General features: G+C 40.1%; 1 protein-coding gene, 1 non-coding gene and 1 pseudogene across 2 annotated transcripts; 2 read left to right on the forward strand and 1 right to left on the reverse strand.

The window, feature by feature from the left end:
- The first annotated feature begins 280 nt into the window (after positions 1-280).
- Positions 281-2,240, forward strand: LOC121488004 (olfactory receptor 1F12-like). Its single transcript, XM_041750197.1, has one exon. The coding sequence runs from the start codon at positions 327-329 to the stop codon at positions 1,269-1,271; it is 945 nt and encodes a 314-aa protein (XP_041606131.1). The 5' UTR covers positions 281-326; the 3' UTR covers positions 1,272-2,240.
- Positions 2,241-6,959: 4,719 nt separating this feature from the next.
- On the forward strand, positions 6,960-7,066 carry LOC121488455. The gene has a single exon (XR_005987083.1). It is a non-coding gene; the product is annotated as a U6 spliceosomal RNA (small nuclear RNA).
- Positions 7,067-10,896: 3,830 nt separating this feature from the next.
- LOC121487817 lies at positions 10,897-11,986 on the reverse strand (annotated as a pseudogene).
- Positions 11,987-19,110: the final 7,124 nt, after the last annotated feature.

Raw genomic sequence — 19,110 nt, forward strand, 5'->3', positions numbered from 1 at the left:
ACTGAGTACCTGGCCATATGTCACAAGGATTCTCCTTAGAAGGATGTCAGATGGGGCTCTGCAGATTTTAGATCAGCAGCATTTTGGTAGTGAAATAATTAAAACCCTGACTTTGGGTCTGTTGGGGCCATAAGACTCCCTGGTCAAAGCTTTTCCTTTGGTAGGTGGAGAGCCTTCTTTGGAGTTTACACCAAATGAACAAAGAGATGTGAGTTGGCCAGATGTGAGTTAAGGGGTTGTATGAGGGAAGGAGGGAGGCATGGGTGCCATCCCCTATTCCTTATAGCCTGTGCCTGTTCTGGATCTCCCAGCAGGACCAGCCAATCATGGAGGGAGAAAACCACACGAGTGTCTCTGAGTTCATCCTCCTAGGGCTCTCCAGCCAGCCTGAAAGGCAAGAGTTGATCTTTGGGCTCTTCCTTGTCATGTACCTGGTTGGGGCAGCAGGGAACTTGCTCATCATCCTGGCCATTGGCTCTGACTCCCTCCTCCACACACCTATGTACTTCTTCCTCAGCAACCTTTCCCTGGTGGATTTCTGCTTCATCTCTGCCACTGTCCCCAAGATGCTTGTGAATATCCAGATGAAGACCCAGTCCATTTCTTATGGCGGCTGCTTAGCCCAGATCTACTTCTGCATTTTGCTTGCCAACATGGACAACTTTCTCCTGACAGCAATGGCTTATGACCGCTACGTGGCCATCTGCCACCCCCTGCACTACTCCACTATGATGAGTCTGCAAATCTGTGCCCTGATGCTGGGGAGCTCCTGGCTCATTGCCAATCTCCACTCTCTGCTACACACTGCCCTCATGGCTCGGCTGGAGTTCTGTGCCAGCAACATCATCCCTTACTTCTTTTGTGACCTCATTCCCCTGCTCCAGCTCTCCTGTTCTAACACCCAGCTCAACCAGCTCATGATTCTGCTGGTGGGGGGCTTGATTGTCCTCATTCCTTTTCTCAGCATTCTTGTGTCCTACATCCACATTGTGTCTGCTGTGCTCAAAGTCCCATCTGCCCAGAGCAAACAAAAGGCCTTTTCCACTTGTGGCTCTCATCTCACGGTAGTCCTCCTCTTCTATGGGACCATCACAGGGGTCTACCTGAATCCCTCATCCTCCCACTTAGCTAACAAGGATTCACTGGCTTCAGTGATGTATATGGTGGTCACACCCATGCTGAACCCCTTCATCTACTGCCTGAGGAACAAGGACATGAAGGGAGCTCTAAGAAAACTATTTGGAGTGAAGACTTTATCCTGTGGGCTGTGACAGCAAAGACTCCTCTCAGGACTTTTGTGCTGGGAAGGGGATGAGCCAGGGACAGGCTCCACATACAGAAGGCTGGAAGAACACAGACCTCATTGTCCTGGGTCTCCATGGCCAGGGAGTCCTCTCATCACTCCATAAATAATTTGCAAGTCCCTTCTTGGCCCCCCAACAGACTGCCGAGGGACATAAACTCTCCCTTAAAGACAGAAACACTTAACAGATGCAAATTAGCTTTATCTGCAGACCTGCTGGAGAAGGCTCATGTGAGAAAGGTGAACTCATAGGAATCTGTGCATGTGCTGATAGCCTGTGCCAAAGGGATGCCCTCTGGGAGCCCCATGCACCCCCAGTTCCACAAATCCTTAACCCTCATGCATCCCAATTTCTAAACTCCTGTGCTACACCCCCACTTCCTCAACCACCATCTCCACATTCTGGGTTGAATCTAGTTCTGAGGACAGATTTGATTGTCCTCAAAGCTATCCCATTCTTGGCCTTGGATGCTACTGGGTGGTGTTCCATACTCCAGGTACTTGCATCAGGAATGCCTGCAGCTATACCTCACCTGAACATCTAAGCAGGCAGCAAAGGGTATGGTAGAGCTTGAAAGAACATTACACAGAAAGTCCTAACCACTGGTCACTAGTACTGGCCCCATAGTGACTGGACATTTGACTCCAGTCCATCTGAAATTCACCATTCTACCAAACACTATTTTTTCAGTCTCTACTTTTGTGGTTCCAGCATGCCCAACTTGCCCATTTCTATCAAAATTCTAGGTGTCCTTCAAGATCAGATAAAATACCATGTCCTTCATGAAGCCATCTCACATCTCCCCAGCTAAGAGAGAGAGAATTTTCTCTCCCCTGGAATGCCATATAATTCTAACTCTGTGCAACCCTTTTCATACCTGGCTTTGCATGATTCATGTTCACCACAACTCCACTCCAAGCAGGATGGTTGGGTCCTTTTTTTTTTTTTTTTTTTTTTTTTTGTATATTTTTTTTATTGGAGTTCAATTTGCCAACATAACACCCAGTGCTCATCCTGTCAAGTGACCCCCTCAGTGCCCATCACCCAGTCACCCCATACCCCCGCCTCCCCTTCCACTACCCCTTGTTCATTTCCCAGAGTTAGGAGTCTCTCATGTTCTGTCACCCTTTCCCCATTTTTTTTTATAATCCCCTTATGAGTGAAACCATATAATGATTGTCCTTCTCCAACTGACTTACTTCACTCAGCATAATACCCTCCAGTTCCATCCATGTCAAAGCAAATGGTGGGTATTCGTTGTTTCTAATGGCTGAGTAATATTCCATTGTGTATATAGACCACATCTTCTTTATCCATTCATCTTTCGATGGGCACCGAGTCTCCTTCCACAGTCTGGCCACCATGGACATTGATTGGGTCCTTTTTAGATTTTATAGAAGGTCTTATTCATCTTAAGAAACTCATCTTCAGAAGACTCTATCACAGTGCTGGGTTTAGAATAATGACTTAATAAAAGTATCCTGCTAATAGATGCTTATGATGACCATGACATGGCATCATACACTGGAGAAAGAACACTTCTGTCCTTTCTCTCCATGACTTAGTCTTAACCAATACCTTTTATGTCTCCCCCTCCCCCTCCAAGGAAAAAGAACTACCAGGTCAGAGCCTGAAGAGTTCACTGGTGCATATTTTATGAAGGGCAGTGTGCCCTAAAGGGTCAGCAACCAGAGATGAAGCCTCCTTCCTTCTGCCTGCTCCGGTTAGTCCTCTTCTATTCATAGTCTGCTTGGAGTCCCCATTTTGAGCCCAGTCACCCCTCTTCCTCTACACACCATGCCTGACAGAGATCCTCAATTCAGATTTGGGGCTGAGACTGGGAAGTGAGTAGGCCTAGACTATTTTCCAGCTCACCTTTGACCAATGAGTCCACAATTGAGGTAACTGGTGTGACTCAGACACTAACAACGTGGCTCTCTGGCTCAAAGTTTGCTATTGTTCTTTGAGCATATTGTTTCCTTGGGAGCCTTCAGGAGTTGGGATGATTGGCAGGGCCAGATATAGGCTTTCCTGGGTCTCTGATCATAAAACCACAGTAATAGCAAAATCTCACCTCAAACCTGTAAAAATTATGTGAAGAAAAGTTGACATCAATCACCCTCACAGACTTGGCAGCATAAACCCAATCCCATAAACATACCAGAACATTAGTTTCAATTTAAAAAAATAAAGTGTTTAAGAAATTAAAAAAAAAGAAAAAGTTTTATTTTCTACATTTTAAAAATAGCATTATTAAGTACGACTGGTAGTAAAGTGGAAATATCTTCAAGAATAATGAGAATACATCAAGTTAAAATATGTTTCTCCTGATCCAGGAAGAGTCTGCCTGATAAAAGCCAAGGACCTTACATTTATAAGACTTTCTGTTGCCATGGAGACAGCATAGCTCTCCCACTTTGCTGTGCTTTACTGTCTGAATAAAGACCCCTAACTTTGAAAAAAAAGAAAAAGAATAATGAGAATAATAAATATTTCCTATACAACATTTTCCAAGTCACATATAATCTTTTAACATCAATACCTTCTTGTTCACCCTGGATGCCTTTTCCACATCAGAGGGCCACAGCTACATTCACTTAACACATACATTTTGAGCTCAAATGACAACTCTGTATTGAGTACAATATTCTAGGCCCTGGGAATATATCAGCAAACAAAAACAAAGTTTCTACTTTCATGTTGCTGATGTTCCAGGGCATGGGGAGAAGAATAGAAAAAAAAAAAAAAAGAACAAATATACATATAATACGTCAGAAAGCTCCAAGTACTATAAAGAAAATCATATCCAGGTTGGGGACAAGCAATTGATAAGGAGTGTAATTGTTGCAGGGTGGTGCTTCAAGTGGCTGTTGTGCAGAAACAAACCACCCAAACTTAGTAGCTTAAAATAACAGCCATCATTGGCACCTGGCTGACTCAGCCAATGAAATGTATGATGCTTAATCTCAGGGTCGAGAGTTCAAGCCCTATGTTGGGTGTGGAGCCTACTGAAAATAAAAATATAATAAAACAATAAAAAAATAAATAATGCTTATCTAACCAGGGCTATTACAGAGGTTAAGCAAGTTCTTGTATATAAAAGGCCTGTAATAACTAGTAGATACTCAGTAAACATTAGTTAAAACAGTTTTTAAAAAATAACAGCAAACATTTATTTTATCTCTCATATTTCTGGGAGTGACTGAGTTGAGCTCAGCAATGCTCCTTCAGAGTCTATAATGTAGTTATAGACAAACAGGGTTAGGTTGGAGTTATCTTGAAGGATTCCCCGTTCAGAGCACTGGGTGTTATTCTGTATATTGGTAAATTGAACACCAATAAAAAATTAATTTATTAAAAATGTTTAAAAAAGGATTCCCCATTCACATATCTAACGGTTGATGTTAGCTGTCAGTGAGGACCACAGTGAGGGCTGTCATTGCTGGAGTATCTATGTGTGGCCTATCTGTGTGACATGGGCTTCCTCACAGCATGATGGTTCTAACCCAAGGGCAAGTATCCCAAGTACTGCTTTTCATGATGTAGCCTGATGAGTAACACAGCATCACTGCCTTCATATTTTATTTGTTAAAAGTGAGTCACCAAGGCCAGACAATATTCAAGAGGAAAGGAATCAGACTTCAATTCTTTTTTTTTTTTTAAGACTTCAATTCTTGATGGGAAGAATGTCAGAGAATTTGCAGACATGTTTTAAAAATATCACAGGTAGTTGGGAAAGGTCTCTCAAAACAGAAACTCACATGAAGAGAGAAAGTTGTAAAACGTCTTGAGAAAACAGGCTCAGGCACAGAGAACAAGAGCACAGTCCCTAAGAGGGAGCATTCTTGGCATGTTGACTAACGTGCTCCAGGAAGAACTGTTAGCTATAAATAAGGTCTTTGGCTTTTACTCCAAGAAGAAACGCCTTTGGAAATTTCTGAAGAGAGAAGTGACAGCATCTTATTTATATTTCCTAAAGATTGTCTGTCTGGTTCTTATACGGTGAAGAGGCTATAGAGTAGAAAGAATAGAGGCAACTCCCTGCTGAAGTAGTCCAAGAGAGAATATGGTGGCTTGGACCTAAAGTGCTGGAGATAGTAAAATGCTGCTAGACTGTGTGTGGTTTGAAATAGAACTGATGGAATTCACTGATGGTTTGGATTTGGGGTGTGAGAGAAAGGGTTCTAGGCTTTTTGGCCTGAGCAACTGAGGAGGTGCAAGATCTATCTAATAAGACAAGGAGAAAAAAAAAAGACGTTTGAATGGTAGAGAGAAAACAAGGAGTTGGGTTTTGTGATAAGATTGAGATGTCTACTTGATCTTCAAGTGAGTAGTTGTATTGTGAGTTAGAACTAATGAGGGAATTCAAAGCCTCCTGGCTTCCCCACCACTATGTGACTGAAACAGCTCTCACCATTTTCACCAATGATTCTCCAAGTTGATAAAGCCAATGCACATTTTTCAGCCTTTTTTTATTAGTGGTAAAATATATAGATAATATAAAATTTATCATCTTAAACATTTAAGATGTCCAGTTCAGTGGCATTAAGCACATTAACATTATTGTGCAGCCACACAACCATCCATCCATAGAACTCTTCATTTTCCAGGATGCCTGGGTGGCTCAGTGGTGGAGCATCTGCCTTTGGCTCAGAGCATTGATCCTGGGGTCGGGTTCAAGTCTCATATCAGGCTCCCTGCGAGGAGCCTGCTTTTCCCTCTGCCTATCTCTCTCCCTCCCTCTGTCTCTCATGAATAAATAAAATCTTAAAAAAAAAACTCATTTTCCAAAACTGAAACTCTATATCCATTAAACACTAACTTCCCATTCCTTTTGCACCCAGCCCCTGGCAAACACCCTTCTACTTTCTCTCTCTATGACCTTGAATTCCATGTAAGTGGAATCACACAGCACTTGCCTTTTTATTTCACTTAGCACAATATTTTCATGGTTCATCTATGCTGTAGCATGGCAAAATTTACTCCCTTTTTAAGGCTGAATAACCCATTGTATGATTAGACCACTTTTTGTTTATCCACTCATCCACTGATGGACACAGCTTGCCTCCACCTTTTGACTATTGTGAATTAACACTGCTATGAACATGGGTACACAAATATTTCTTTGAGTCCCTGCTTCCAGTTCTTTGGGGGTCTATATTCAGAAGTAAATTTGCTGTGTCATAATGATAACTCTAGTCTTAATTTTTTGAGGAGCCACCAAATTGTCTTGCAAAGTACTTTTCACATTTTATATTCCCACCAAATGTGTACAGGTATTCCAATTTCTCCACATCCAAACTAAGAGATAAAAAAATTTTTTGAGATCTCTGTTATACATCTTCAGTGAAAAGTTGCACGTCTTTTGCTATCTGTCTCTAGTTTGAGGTTAATCTAATTCTTTTTTTTTTTCTTTTTTGCTGTTACACTTACTAAATTAGGAAAGGAAAATGAAATGCAAGGATATAATACATGGAGTAAAGATCCAATGTTGAGATAAAGTATCAGTGTGTTCTGTATGAATGGAGTTATTCTGACCATGATATGGTCTATACAAGTGGAGGTCTAGGAATGGATCTCCCCTTTGATGGCACCCAGGGTCAGCTCCCAGTAAACAAATAAGTTAGATGGGACAATGGAACAGTTTGGATAAGTGTGCTTGCTTAAACAGTGCTTATACTAAAAGTGGAATAATACAGAGAAGATTAGCATGGTCCCTGTGCAAGGATGACACACAAATTCATAAAGCATTCTGCATTTTTGTAGGGAATAGTTGAATCACTATATTGTATACCTGAAACTAATATAACACTGTATGTTAACTCATTGGAATTAAAATTAAATTAAATTATATTAAATTATATTAAATTAAATTAAATATGGAGAAAAGATCCAGGGGGTGAGAAGGATAAGAAGAGTTATTTTTGCTATCTCTGTATAACAAAGGACACAATATCCTTTGTGATGGCTTCTCCCAACAAAGTAACAGTCAAATCTACAAACGGCCCTGCACTCACTCCTTCCCTCCCTTATCTTCCTCTCCCTGATCTTTTTCCTTCAAAAAATCAAGACATCCCTTTACTTTGGTCAGGCAAGAAAGAATGATACCTTAAGATATTTTACTAAGAAGCCAAGGTAAAATAAGAGGAAACACCTCATTCAAAAGAAAGGAAAAGGAAAAGGTTTTTTTCTTGGATAGAGATCTAAACTATCCAGAATCCAGTCTACTGCTGAACTCAACTTCTGGATCAGGACTGATTCTGTCACAGAAGCTGTATTCTTTCCCAAACTCTTCTGTATCATTTCAGTGGTCTCTCCATCAATGTCCTTGATACTTTCCAAGTCCTCCTCTATAGTTCTATAGAACAAAGACTTACCAGTTTACTTAAAAAAGGATACTCTTAAAGATCTTTTATGGACACAGATCTCAGAACAACTTACAGATATGGTTCTGTTAAAGAGTTCCTAATGAGGGGTGCCTGGGTGTCTCAATGGTTGAGCATCTGCCTTTGGCTCAGGTCATGATCCTGGGGTCCTGGGATTGAATCCCACATCAGGCTCCCTGCTCCATGGGGAGCCTGCTTCTCCCTCTGCCTGTCTCTGCCTCTGTGTGTCTCTCATGAATAAATAAATCTTTTAAAAAAATAAAAATAAAGAGTTCCTAACAAATCCTCTGTGACACTCAGACTCTCTCAGCTGCATCACACCTGCTTTGCTGCGCTCTTCACACCCAGCCCAGCACCTAGTCAGAGATAAGCACAACCTCATCTACATCACAACTGAAGCATTTTTCTGTTAAACTGCACCCTTGGGATGCCCAGAGGAAAGTGCTTCAACCACCTTACCCATTATGGAGACATAAAAGTGAAGTAAAGCAATGGCGACCAAGAAAATTGGGGCGGGAGGTGGGTGGATGGCCACTACAGATTCATTAAGGAAATCTGTATTAAGCACATTTATTAAGCTGGGTATCATGGTGAGTGCTGAGACAAAGTAGTGAGTGGATTTCTGACCAAAAAAAATCAAAATCAAACTATTTTTCTAGTGAAGAGATTAAGATGTAAGTATCCTCTATTGCTGAAGAAATTCCTGTGCTGTGGCTTCAATCATTCAAATAATACTTTGCTATGGAAGGTCATGCCTTGCTATTCCTTCCTACTTCAGGACACGTTCCAATGTTGGAATGAGTACTCTGGTGAAGCCACATCTTCCCCACAATAGAGCTATCATTCCTGGAATTTATGTACATTATTATCACCTGAGGGGTTGCATAAAATGAAGATTCCCTGTGGACAAGCACTCCATCCACAAATACATTTTAAACAAGTTCCCCAGGTGATTTTGATGTTAAATGGGCTTCAAAGAATACTGTAGAATCACTGTTGAGAAGCATTATTAAAAGATAAACTGAGGTATATTAAAAATATTAAAGTATTATCAATATGTTTAATTTTGCTATTAATTGGCTTATATAATTGGGGGCTCCCATGCTAAGGGATTATTTACAACTATTAGATCTTCTTGTTGGATAGGCCCCATTAATTATGATATAGTGTCCTTCCTCATCTCTTATTCGTCTTTGGCTTAAAATCTAATTTGTCTGATATAAGGATTGCCATCCCAGCTTTCTTTTGATGTCTGTCAGCATGGTAAATGGTTTTCTACCCCCTCACTTTAAATCTGGAAGTGTCTTTGTGTCTAAAATGATTCTCTTGTGGGGCACCTGGGTGGCCCAGTGGTTGAGCATCTGCCTTTGGCTTGGCTCGGGGCATGATCCTGAGGCCCTGGGATGGAGTCCCACATTGCGATCCTTGCCTATCCTTCTCCCTCTGCCTATGTCCCTGCCTCTCTGTGTGTCTCTCACGAATAATCTTTTAAAAATAAAATAAAATAATAAAATAAAATAGTCTCTTGCAACAGCATATCAATGGGTGTTGCTTTTTTATCCAATCTGATATCCTGTGTCTTTTGATTGGGTAATTTAGCCCATTTACATGCAGAGTAACTATTGAAAGATATTTAGTGCCATTGTATTACCTGTAAAGTCACTGTTTCTGTATATTGTCTCTCTGTTCCTTTCTGATCTATGTTACTTTTGGGCTCTCTCTTCAATTAAAGGATCCCATTTAATATTTCTTGTAGGGCTGGTTTGGTGATCACAAATTCTTTTAGTTTCTGTTTGTCCTGGAAGATCTTTATCTCTCCTATTTTGAATGACATGCTAGCGGGATAAAATATTCTTGGCTGCATATTCCTCTCATTTAACACACTGAATATATCATGCCAATCATTTCTGGCCTGCCAGGTCTCTATGGATAGATCTGCTGCCAGTCTAATGTTTCTATCCTTGTAGGTTACAGATCTCTTTTCCCCGGAGCTGCTTTCAGGATTTTCTCTTTGTCTCTGAGATTTGCAAGTTTCACTATTATATATTATATGTCAGGGTGTTGATCTATTTTTATTGATTTTGAGGCAGTTCTCTGTGCCTCCTGGGTTTGGATGACTGTTTCCTTCCCCAGATTAGGGAAGTTCTCCACTATAATTTGCTCCAGTATACCTTCTGCTCCCCTCTTTCCTCTTCTTTTGGGAACTCAATTATTATAATATTGTTATGCTTTATGGCATCACTTATCTCTCAGATTCTCCCCTCATGATCCAGTAGTTGTTCATCTCTCTTTTCCTCTGCTTCTTTATTCTCCATCATTTTGTCTTCTATATCACTAATTCTCTCTTGTGCCTCATTTATCCTAGTAGTTAAGAGTGAAGAACCCCTGCCCCCCCTTGTGAGTAGGACCAGCCCTAATCCAGAGGCAGCCCATCCCTGCACCTCCCTGGAATTTAAGCAACAAAAAATATTCTGGTTGTCCAAGATAAGAAAACCATTCCCCCCCCACGCCCTGACTGAAATGTCCCTGAACAGGTTCATGTTGAGAAATCAATAACCTGGATGCTATGCTACTCCCCCGGTTTCTTTGCCTTTAAGCGGTCTTTTTGCCTTTAAAAGATGCCTGTAACTGCTAATCGGGGCTCTCTTCCTCTTCGGAGGCGGAGAGCCCGTTTGCGCAAACGTCCAATAAACCCTCTTGCTAATTGCATCTGCCTGTCTGGGGTCTGAGTCTCTGGGGCGTCCGCCGGGACACGTTGGCACCCGTGAGCCAGGGTCCAACAAGAGTCTCCATTTTTTATTGCATCTCATTAATAGCCTTTTTTATTTTGACTTGATTAGATTTTAATTCTTTTATTTCTCCAGAAAGGGATTCTCTAGAAAGTGCCTTCTATGCTTTTTTCAAGCCCAGCTACTATCTTTATAATCATTATTCTGAAATCTAGTTCCAATATCTTACTTATATCCATAATGATTAGGTCCCTGGCAGTCAGTACTGCCTCTTGTTCTTTTTTTTTTTTTTAAAGATTTTATTTATTTATTCATGAGAGACAGAGCTAGAGAGAAAGAGAGAGAGGCAGAGACACAGGCAGAGGGAGAAGAGGCTCCATGCAGGGAGCCTGATGTGGGACTTGATCCTCGGACTCCAGGATGACACCCTGGGCCAAAGGCAGGCGCTAAATTGCTGAGCCACCTAGGGATCCTCTGTAGCATTTAAACAATTTTATTTATGTAATGATATTAATCTTTCACACAAGCCTCAAAGTTCCATGAGGTAGGGACTGTTTTCTCTTGCTAACCATGGTATTACTAGGGCCCCAGTACCTTATGTACAGCAGGTAGTGTACACTCAGTACTCTCTTAGCAGGTACAGCCTTTCCCCCAAATCTAGCTCAGTAGATACTACTCTCCAAGGAGACGTGGACGGTTCAGAAACTTTGTGAGCTTGGTGGTGGAGACAGTGGTTGAAGGGCCAGAGGGATGGCAGAGGTAAGGGCTGGTGTAATGGGATCCTGGGGAGATGAAACGATGCTCATTTAACGAGTCTCCTCCCATGAGCCCAACCTTCCATTCCCACCCCAAATGAGTCTGTCTTCAACCACCTATGCATTCATTTCTCCAGAGAAAGAGGTAAACCTCACAGTATAAAACCAAAGCCAGAATAACTTTGCAGAATTAGAAAGTGTCCAAGGAACCAGTTACAACTCGACTGAATTGGACTTCAACACAGAAATGATCATGTTCCTCCAAATACTCTTCAGTCTCAGAAGCTCACACTCCTCCAGCAAGTAGAAAGATAAATACACCTTCTTCTGTGGTCAGCTGCTGAGGAAGAACTTTTCTCTTCTGATGGACCAGCACTATTTCTTTTTTGTGGCTCTTTTCCCTTCTCCTTTCCTAGGTTTTCCTTTGCCACGAAGCTTCCTGAGACGCAGCTGCTCATCCTTGAAGTCCTGATGCTCATCTCTATAGAGGCCAAGGAAATGTAGTATCCCCAATGAGTGCAAAATAAGTATTGTGATTTGGATACCAGTCATAAGTCTCCTTCCTCTTGGCCAAAGGCTGCTTGCTAAACAGTTTCACCACTTTCATTGATTTGGAGTCAGTAGGCCTGGCAATTTCATCGAACAGCCGGGCGCTCAGACAAGTCATGCACAAGGCATATTCTGAAAGGGAAGACATTTCCTGAGCAGCAAGAGGCCCTACTCGCGACCTTCCTCTCCCACGCAACCCTCTCCCGGAAGCCCTCTTGTTCTTTTTTAAGGTGAGTTTTTCCATCTTGTCACTCAGTCCAGAGAAGAACAGGAGAACAAAATACTAAAATGGCAACAACAACCCCAGAGAAATATACACTAAACAAATCAGAATGGACTCAAAACTGAAAAATAAAAGTTTTTTAAAAATTATATATATAATGTGAGTGTATATATATATATGTACATATACATACATATAATTTTTACATATATATACATATATATACATATATAAATGTGTGTGTGTGTATATATATATATATATATAAATCAATCAGACAGTTGAACAGAATAGCGCAATACACTGGATCCTGTGTGTATTTTGGTCCATTTGTTAGAAAATTAGATCCCAAAATTTTAATAAAAGAAAAATTTATATATGTAAAAAAAATTAAATACAATGAAAGGATAGAATATAACTGCAAAATGAAATGAAAATTTAAAAAGATTTTTTAAAAAGAGTTGATGAAATAAGAAATTGGTTGAAAAGGGAAAGAGAAAAAAATTAAAATTGAAAGACTAAAGAATCATGGGAAGGAAAAGACCCATGAATTCTATATGCTTCATTCCCTAGTGCTGGATTTTTGCAGTTTTCAGTGATTGGTAAACTTGGTCTTGGCTGGATGTTCCTGCTGATATTCTGGCAGAAGAGCTGGTTGTGTTGGTTCTCAAATGTCTTTGCCCAAGGCAGAATTGCACCACCCTTTCCAGGGGGCCAGGCTAAGTAATCTGCACCAGATTGCTCTATGTGGTATTTGTTTCCTCCCCACTCTGCAACGGACAGATTATCTAAGATGAAGATCAACAAAGAAACAAGGGCTTTGAATGACACACTGGACCAGATGGATTTCACAGATATATTCAGAACATTTCACCCTAAAGCAACAGAATACTCATTCTTCTCAAGTGCACGTGGAACAGTCTCCAGAAGAGTTCACATACAGGGTCACAAATCGGGTTTCAACCAGTGCCAAAAGATTGGGATCATTCCTGCCTATTTTCAGACCACAATGCTTTGAAACTGGAACTTAATCACAGGGGGAATATAAAAATAGTGAAAGGGATTATAGAGGAAAGGAGAGAAAATGAATGTGAAAAATCAGAGAGGGTGACAGAACATGAGAGACTCCTAACTCTGGGAAATGAACAAGGGGTAGTGGAAGGGGAGGTGGGCAGAGGGATGGGGTGACTGGGTGACAGGCACTGAGAGGGGCACTTGACAGGAGGAGCACTGGTTGTTTACTATATTTTGGTAAACTGAACTCCAATAAAAAATATACAAAATTAATTAATTAGTTAATTAATTAAAACAAGAGGAAATTTGAAAGAATTCAAATACATGGAGACTAAAGAGCATCCTACTAAAGAATGAATGGGCCAACCAAGAAATTAAAGAATTTAAAAATTCATAGAAGCAAATGAAAATGAAAATACACTGTTCAAAACCTCTAGGGGGATCTCTGGGTGGCTCAGTGGTTTAGCACCTGCCTTTGGCCCGGAGCATGATCCTGGAGTCCCGGGATCGAGTCCCGCGTCAGGCTCCCCGCATGGAGCCTGCTTCTGCCTCTCTCTCTCTCTCTCTCTCTCTCTGTCATGAAAAAATTAATAAAATCTTTTAAAAAAAAACCTTTAGGATGCAGCAAAGGAAGTCCTAAGAGGGAAGTATATGGCAATACAAGCTTTTCTCAAGAAATAAGAGAAGTTTCAAATACACAAGCTAACCTTACACTTAAAGGAGCTGGAGAAACAACAGCAAATAAAGCCTAAACCCAACAGGAGAAGACAATTAATAAAGATTAGAGCAGAAATCAATAAAATAGAAACCAAAAGAACAGTAGAACAGATGAATGAAACTAAGAGCTGGTTCTTTGAAAGAATTAATAAGATTGATAAACCTCCAGCCAGACTTATCAAAAAGAAAAGAGAAAGGACCCAAACAAATAAAATCATGAATGAAAGAGAAGAAATCACAACCAACAGCGAAGAAATACAACAATAAGAGAAACAATAATAAGAGATATTATGAGCAACTATATGCCAACAAATTAAGCAATCTGGAAGAAATGGATGTATTCATAGAGATGCATAAACTACCAAAACTGAAACAGGAAGAAATAGAAAACCTGAACAGACCGTAACCAGCAAGGAAATTGAAGCAGTAATAAAAAACCTCCCAACAAACAAGAGTCCAGGCCCAAGAGTCCAGGGGAATTCTACTAAATATTTAAAGAAGAAATAATATCTATTCTACTGAAGCTGTCTCAAAAAATAGAAATGGAAGGAAAACATCCCTGATGAACATGGATGCCAAAATACCAAGATACTAGCCAATAGGATCCAACAGTACATTAAAAGGATTATTCACGGGATCCCTGGGTGGCGCAGCGGTTTGGCGCCTGCCTTTGGCCCAGGGCGCGATCCTGGAAACCCGGGATCGAATCCCACATCGGACTCCCGGTGCATGGAGCCTGCTTCTCCCTCTGCCTGTGTCTCTGCCTCTCTCTCTCTCTGTGACTATCATAAATAAATAAAAATAATAAATAAAAATTTAAAAAAAAAAAGGATTATTCACTACGACCAAGTGGAATTTATTCCTAGACTGCAAGAGTGGTTTAACACTCACAAATCAATCAATGTGATATGTTACATTAATAAAAGAAAATACAAGAACCATATGATCCTCTCAATAGATGCAGAGAAAGCATTTGACAAAGTACAGCATCCATTTTTTATTAAAAGTCTTCATAGTGAAAAAAAAGTCTTCATAGTGTAGGGATAGAGGAAACACACCTCAGTATCATAAAAGCCATCTACAAAGAGCCCCCAGTGAGTATCATTCTTAATAGAGAAAAGCTGAGAACTTTTCCCCTAAGATCATGAACATAGCAGGGATGTCCACTATCACCATTGCTGTTCAACATAGGACTAGAAGTCCTAGCCTCAGTAATCAGACAACAAAAAGAAATAAAAGGCATTCAAATTGGCAAAGAAGAAGTTAAACTCTCCCTCTTTGCAGATGACATGATACTCTATATGGAAAACCCAAAAGACTCCACTCCAAAATTGCTAAAATTCATAGAGCAATTCAGCAAAGTGGCAGGATATAAAATCAATGTCAGAAATCAGTTGCATTTCTATACACTGACACTGAAGAAAGAGAAATTAAGGAATTGGTCCCATTGACAACTGCACCCAAAATCATACGATAACTAGGAATAAATCTAACCAAAGAGGCAAAGGATCTGTACTCTAACAACTACAGACATTCATGAAAAAAACTGGGGAAGACACAAAGAAATGGATAAATCTTCCATGGATTGTATTGGAAGAATAAATATTGTTAAAATGTCTGTGCTACCTAGGTCAATCTATACATTCAGTGCAATCCCTATCAAAATACCATCGACATTTTTCACAGAGCTGGAACAAATAATCCTAAAATTTGTATGGAACTAGAAAAGAGCCCGAATGGCCAAAGGAATGTTGAAAAAGAAAACCAAAACTGATGGCATCACAATTCCAGACTTCGAGTTCTATTACAAAGTGATAATCATCAAGACAGTATGGTACTGCACAAAAAAAGACACATAGATCAATGGAATAGAATAGAGAACTGGAGCCATGACTCTATGGTCAATTAATTTTTGACAAAGCAGGAAAGAATATCCAATGGAAAAAAGACAATCTCTTCAATAAATGATGTTGGGAAAATTGGATATGTAGAAGAATGAAACTGGACCATTTCCTCACACCATACACAAAGGTCAACTCAAAATGGATGAAAGACCTACATGTGAGCCAGGAATTCATCAAAATCCTAGAGGAGAACATAGGCAGCAACCTCTGTGACCTCAGCTGCACAACTTCTTGCTAGACCCATCTCCAAAGACAAGGGAAACAAAGGCAAAAAATTAACTACTGAGACTTCATCAAGATCAAAAGCTTGTGCACAGCAAAGGAAACAGTCAACAAAACTAAAAAGCAACCTACCGAATGGGAGAAGATATTTGCAAATGATATATCAGATAAAGGACTAGTATCCTAGACCTATAAAGAACTTAGCAAACTCAACACCCAAAAACAAATAATCCAGTCAAGAAATGAGAAGATATGAACAGACATTCCTCCAAAGTAGACATATAAATGGCCAACCAACACATGAAAAAATGCTCTATATCACCTGACATCAGGGAAATACAAATCAAAACTACAATGAAATACTACTTCACACTAGTCAGAATGGCTAAAATAACAAGACAGGAAACAACAAATGTTGGCGAAGATGTAGAGAAAGGGGAATCTTCTTGCACTGTTGGTGGGAATGCAAGCTGGTACAGCCACTCTGGAAAACAGTATGGAGGTTCTTCAAAAAGTTGAAAAGAGAGCTACTCTATGACCCAGCAATTGCACTACTGGGTATTTACCCCAAAGACACAAATGTAGCGATCTGAAGGGGCACCTGCGCCCCAATGTTATTAGCAGCAATGTCCAAAATAGCCATACTACAGAAAGAGCCTAGATGTCCACCGACAGATGAATGCATAAAGAAGATGTGCTATGTATATACAATGGAATACTACTCAACCATCAAAAAGAATAAAATCTTGCAGTCTGTAACAATGTGGATGGAACTAAAGGATATTACATTAAGCAAAATAAATCAATCAGAGAGGGACAATTATCATATGATCTCACTCTTATGTGGAATTTAAGAAACAAAACAGAGGATCATAGGAGAAGAGAGAAAAAAAAGACAAAATCAGAAAGGGAGACTGAAGGTTGCTGGAGGGGAGGATGGTAGGGAAATGGGGTAACTGAGTGAAAGACCTTAAGGAGGACATGTTATGTAATGAGCACCGGGTATTATGTAAGACTGATGACTCACTGACTTCTACTTTTGAAACCAAAACACATCATATGTAATATAAGAAATAGTGAAAGGAACTATAGGGGAAAGGAAGGAAAATGAGTGGAAAAAATTAGAGAGGGTTAATAAACATGACAGACTCCTGGAAATGAACAAGGGTTAGTGGAAGGGGAGGCAGGTGGGGGGTTGGGGTGACTGGGTGACGAGCACTGAGGAGGGCACTTGAAGGGATGAGCACTGGGTGTTATACTGTATGTTGGCAAATTGAACTTCAATTAAAAATATATATAAATATATATCACATGTTAATTACTGAAATTAAATAAAATTTTTTAAAATGTTATGAGTTTGAGCAAAAATCTATTCCTATTAGACAGTACCAAACCAGAAGTGGCTAGGAGCACAGGAGGTAATAGCAAAACATTTAGAAAGATAAGAAGCAAAGCAAAGACACTATTTGGCTATAACTTAAGGTTGCTTTATAGGGGAAAGCCTAGTTGGCTATCTGTGATTGTTCATCCCTATGTTTCAATTTCTTAACCTTGAGGCATTGACAGGTTTAGGTTTTGTATTGCTTATATAGGCTGTCAAGGCATTAAAAATCCCTAGTGGCAAAGAATCTATACCCTAAAAACTACAGAACACTTCTGAAAGAAATTGAGGAAGACACAAAGAGATGGAAAAATATTCCATGCTCATGGATTGGCAGAATTAATATTGTGAAAATGTCAATGTTACCCAGGGCAATTTACACATTTAATGCAATCCTTATCAAAATACCATGGACTTTCTTCAGAGAGTTAGAACAAATTATCTTAAGATTTGTGTGGAATCAGAAAAGACCCCGAATAGCCAGGGAAATATTAAAAAAGAAAACCATAGCTGGGGGCATCACAATGCCAGATTTCAGGTTGTACTACAAAGCTGTGGTCATCAGGACAGTGTGGTACTGGCACAAAAACAGACACATAGATCAATGGAACAGAATAGAGAATCCAGAAGTGGACCCTCAACTCTATGGTCAACTAATAATCGACAAAGCAGGAAAAACTATCCACTGGAAAAAAGTCTCTTTAATAAATGGTGTTGGGAAAATTGGACATCCACATGCAGAAGAATGAAACTAGACCATTATCTTACACCATACACAAAGATAAACTCAAATGGATGAAAGATCTAAATGTGAGACAAGAATCCATCAGAATCCTAGAGGAGAACACAGGCAACACCCTTTTTGAACTTGGCCACAGCAACTTCTTGCAAGATACATCCATAAAGGCAAGGGAAACAAAAGCAAAAATGAACTACTGGGACTTAATCAAAATAAAAAGCTGCTGCAAAAAAAATAAATAAATAAAAAATAAAAAAAATAAAAAGCTGCTGCACAGCAAAAGAAACAGTCAACAAAACTAAAACCTACAGAATGGGAGAAGATATTTGCAAATGACCTATCAGATAAAGGGCTAGTACCCAAGATCTATAAAGAACTTATTAGTGCAGCCCAGGTGGCTCAGCAGTTTAGTGCTGCCTTCAGCCAGGGCGTGATCCTAGAGTCCCAGGATCAAGTCCCACATCGGGCTCCCTGCATGGAGCCTGCTTCTCCCTGTGCCTGTGTCTCTGTTTCTCTCTCTGTCTGTCTCTCTGTCTCTCATTAATAAATAAATAAAATCTTTAAAAAAAAGAACTTATTAAACTCAACAGCAAAGAAACAAACAATCCAATCATGAAATGGGCAAAAGACATGAACAGAAATTTCACAGAGGAAAACATAGACATGGCCAACAAGCATATGAGAAAATGCTCTGCATCACTGGCCATCAGGGAAATATAAATCAAAATCACATTGAGATCCCACCTCACACTAGTGAGAATGGGGGAAATTAACAAGGCAGGAAACCACAAATGTTGGAGAGGATGTGGAGAAAGGGGAACCCTCTTGTACTGTTGGTGGGAATGTGAACTGGTGCAGCCACTCTGGAAAAATGTGTGGAGGTTCCTCAAAGAGTTAAAAATAGAACTGCCCTACAACCCAGCAATTGCCCTGCTGGGGATTTACCCCAAAGATACAGATGCAATGAAACGCCGGGACACCTGCACCCCGATGTTTCTAGCAGCAATGTCCACAATAGCCAAACTGTGGAAGGAGCCTCGGTGTCCATCGAAAGATGAATGGATAAAGAAGATGTGCTTTATGTATACAATGGAATATTCCTCAGCCATTAGAAACGACAAATACCCACCATTTGTTTCAACGTGGATGGAACTGGAGGGTATTATGCTGAGTGAAGTAAGTCAATA

The sequence above is a fragment of the Vulpes lagopus genome, chromosome 3, assembly GCF_018345385.1.
Source record: "Vulpes lagopus strain Blue_001 chromosome 3, ASM1834538v1, whole genome shotgun sequence".
Lineage (NCBI taxonomy): Eukaryota > Metazoa > Chordata > Mammalia > Carnivora > Canidae > Vulpes > Vulpes lagopus.

What these genes read in the sequence shown, in the direction of transcription:
- LOC121488004 (XM_041750197.1), top strand. Translation starts at nt 327, where the DNA reads ATGGAGGGAGAAAACCACACGAGTGTCTCTGAGTTCATCCTCCTAGGG.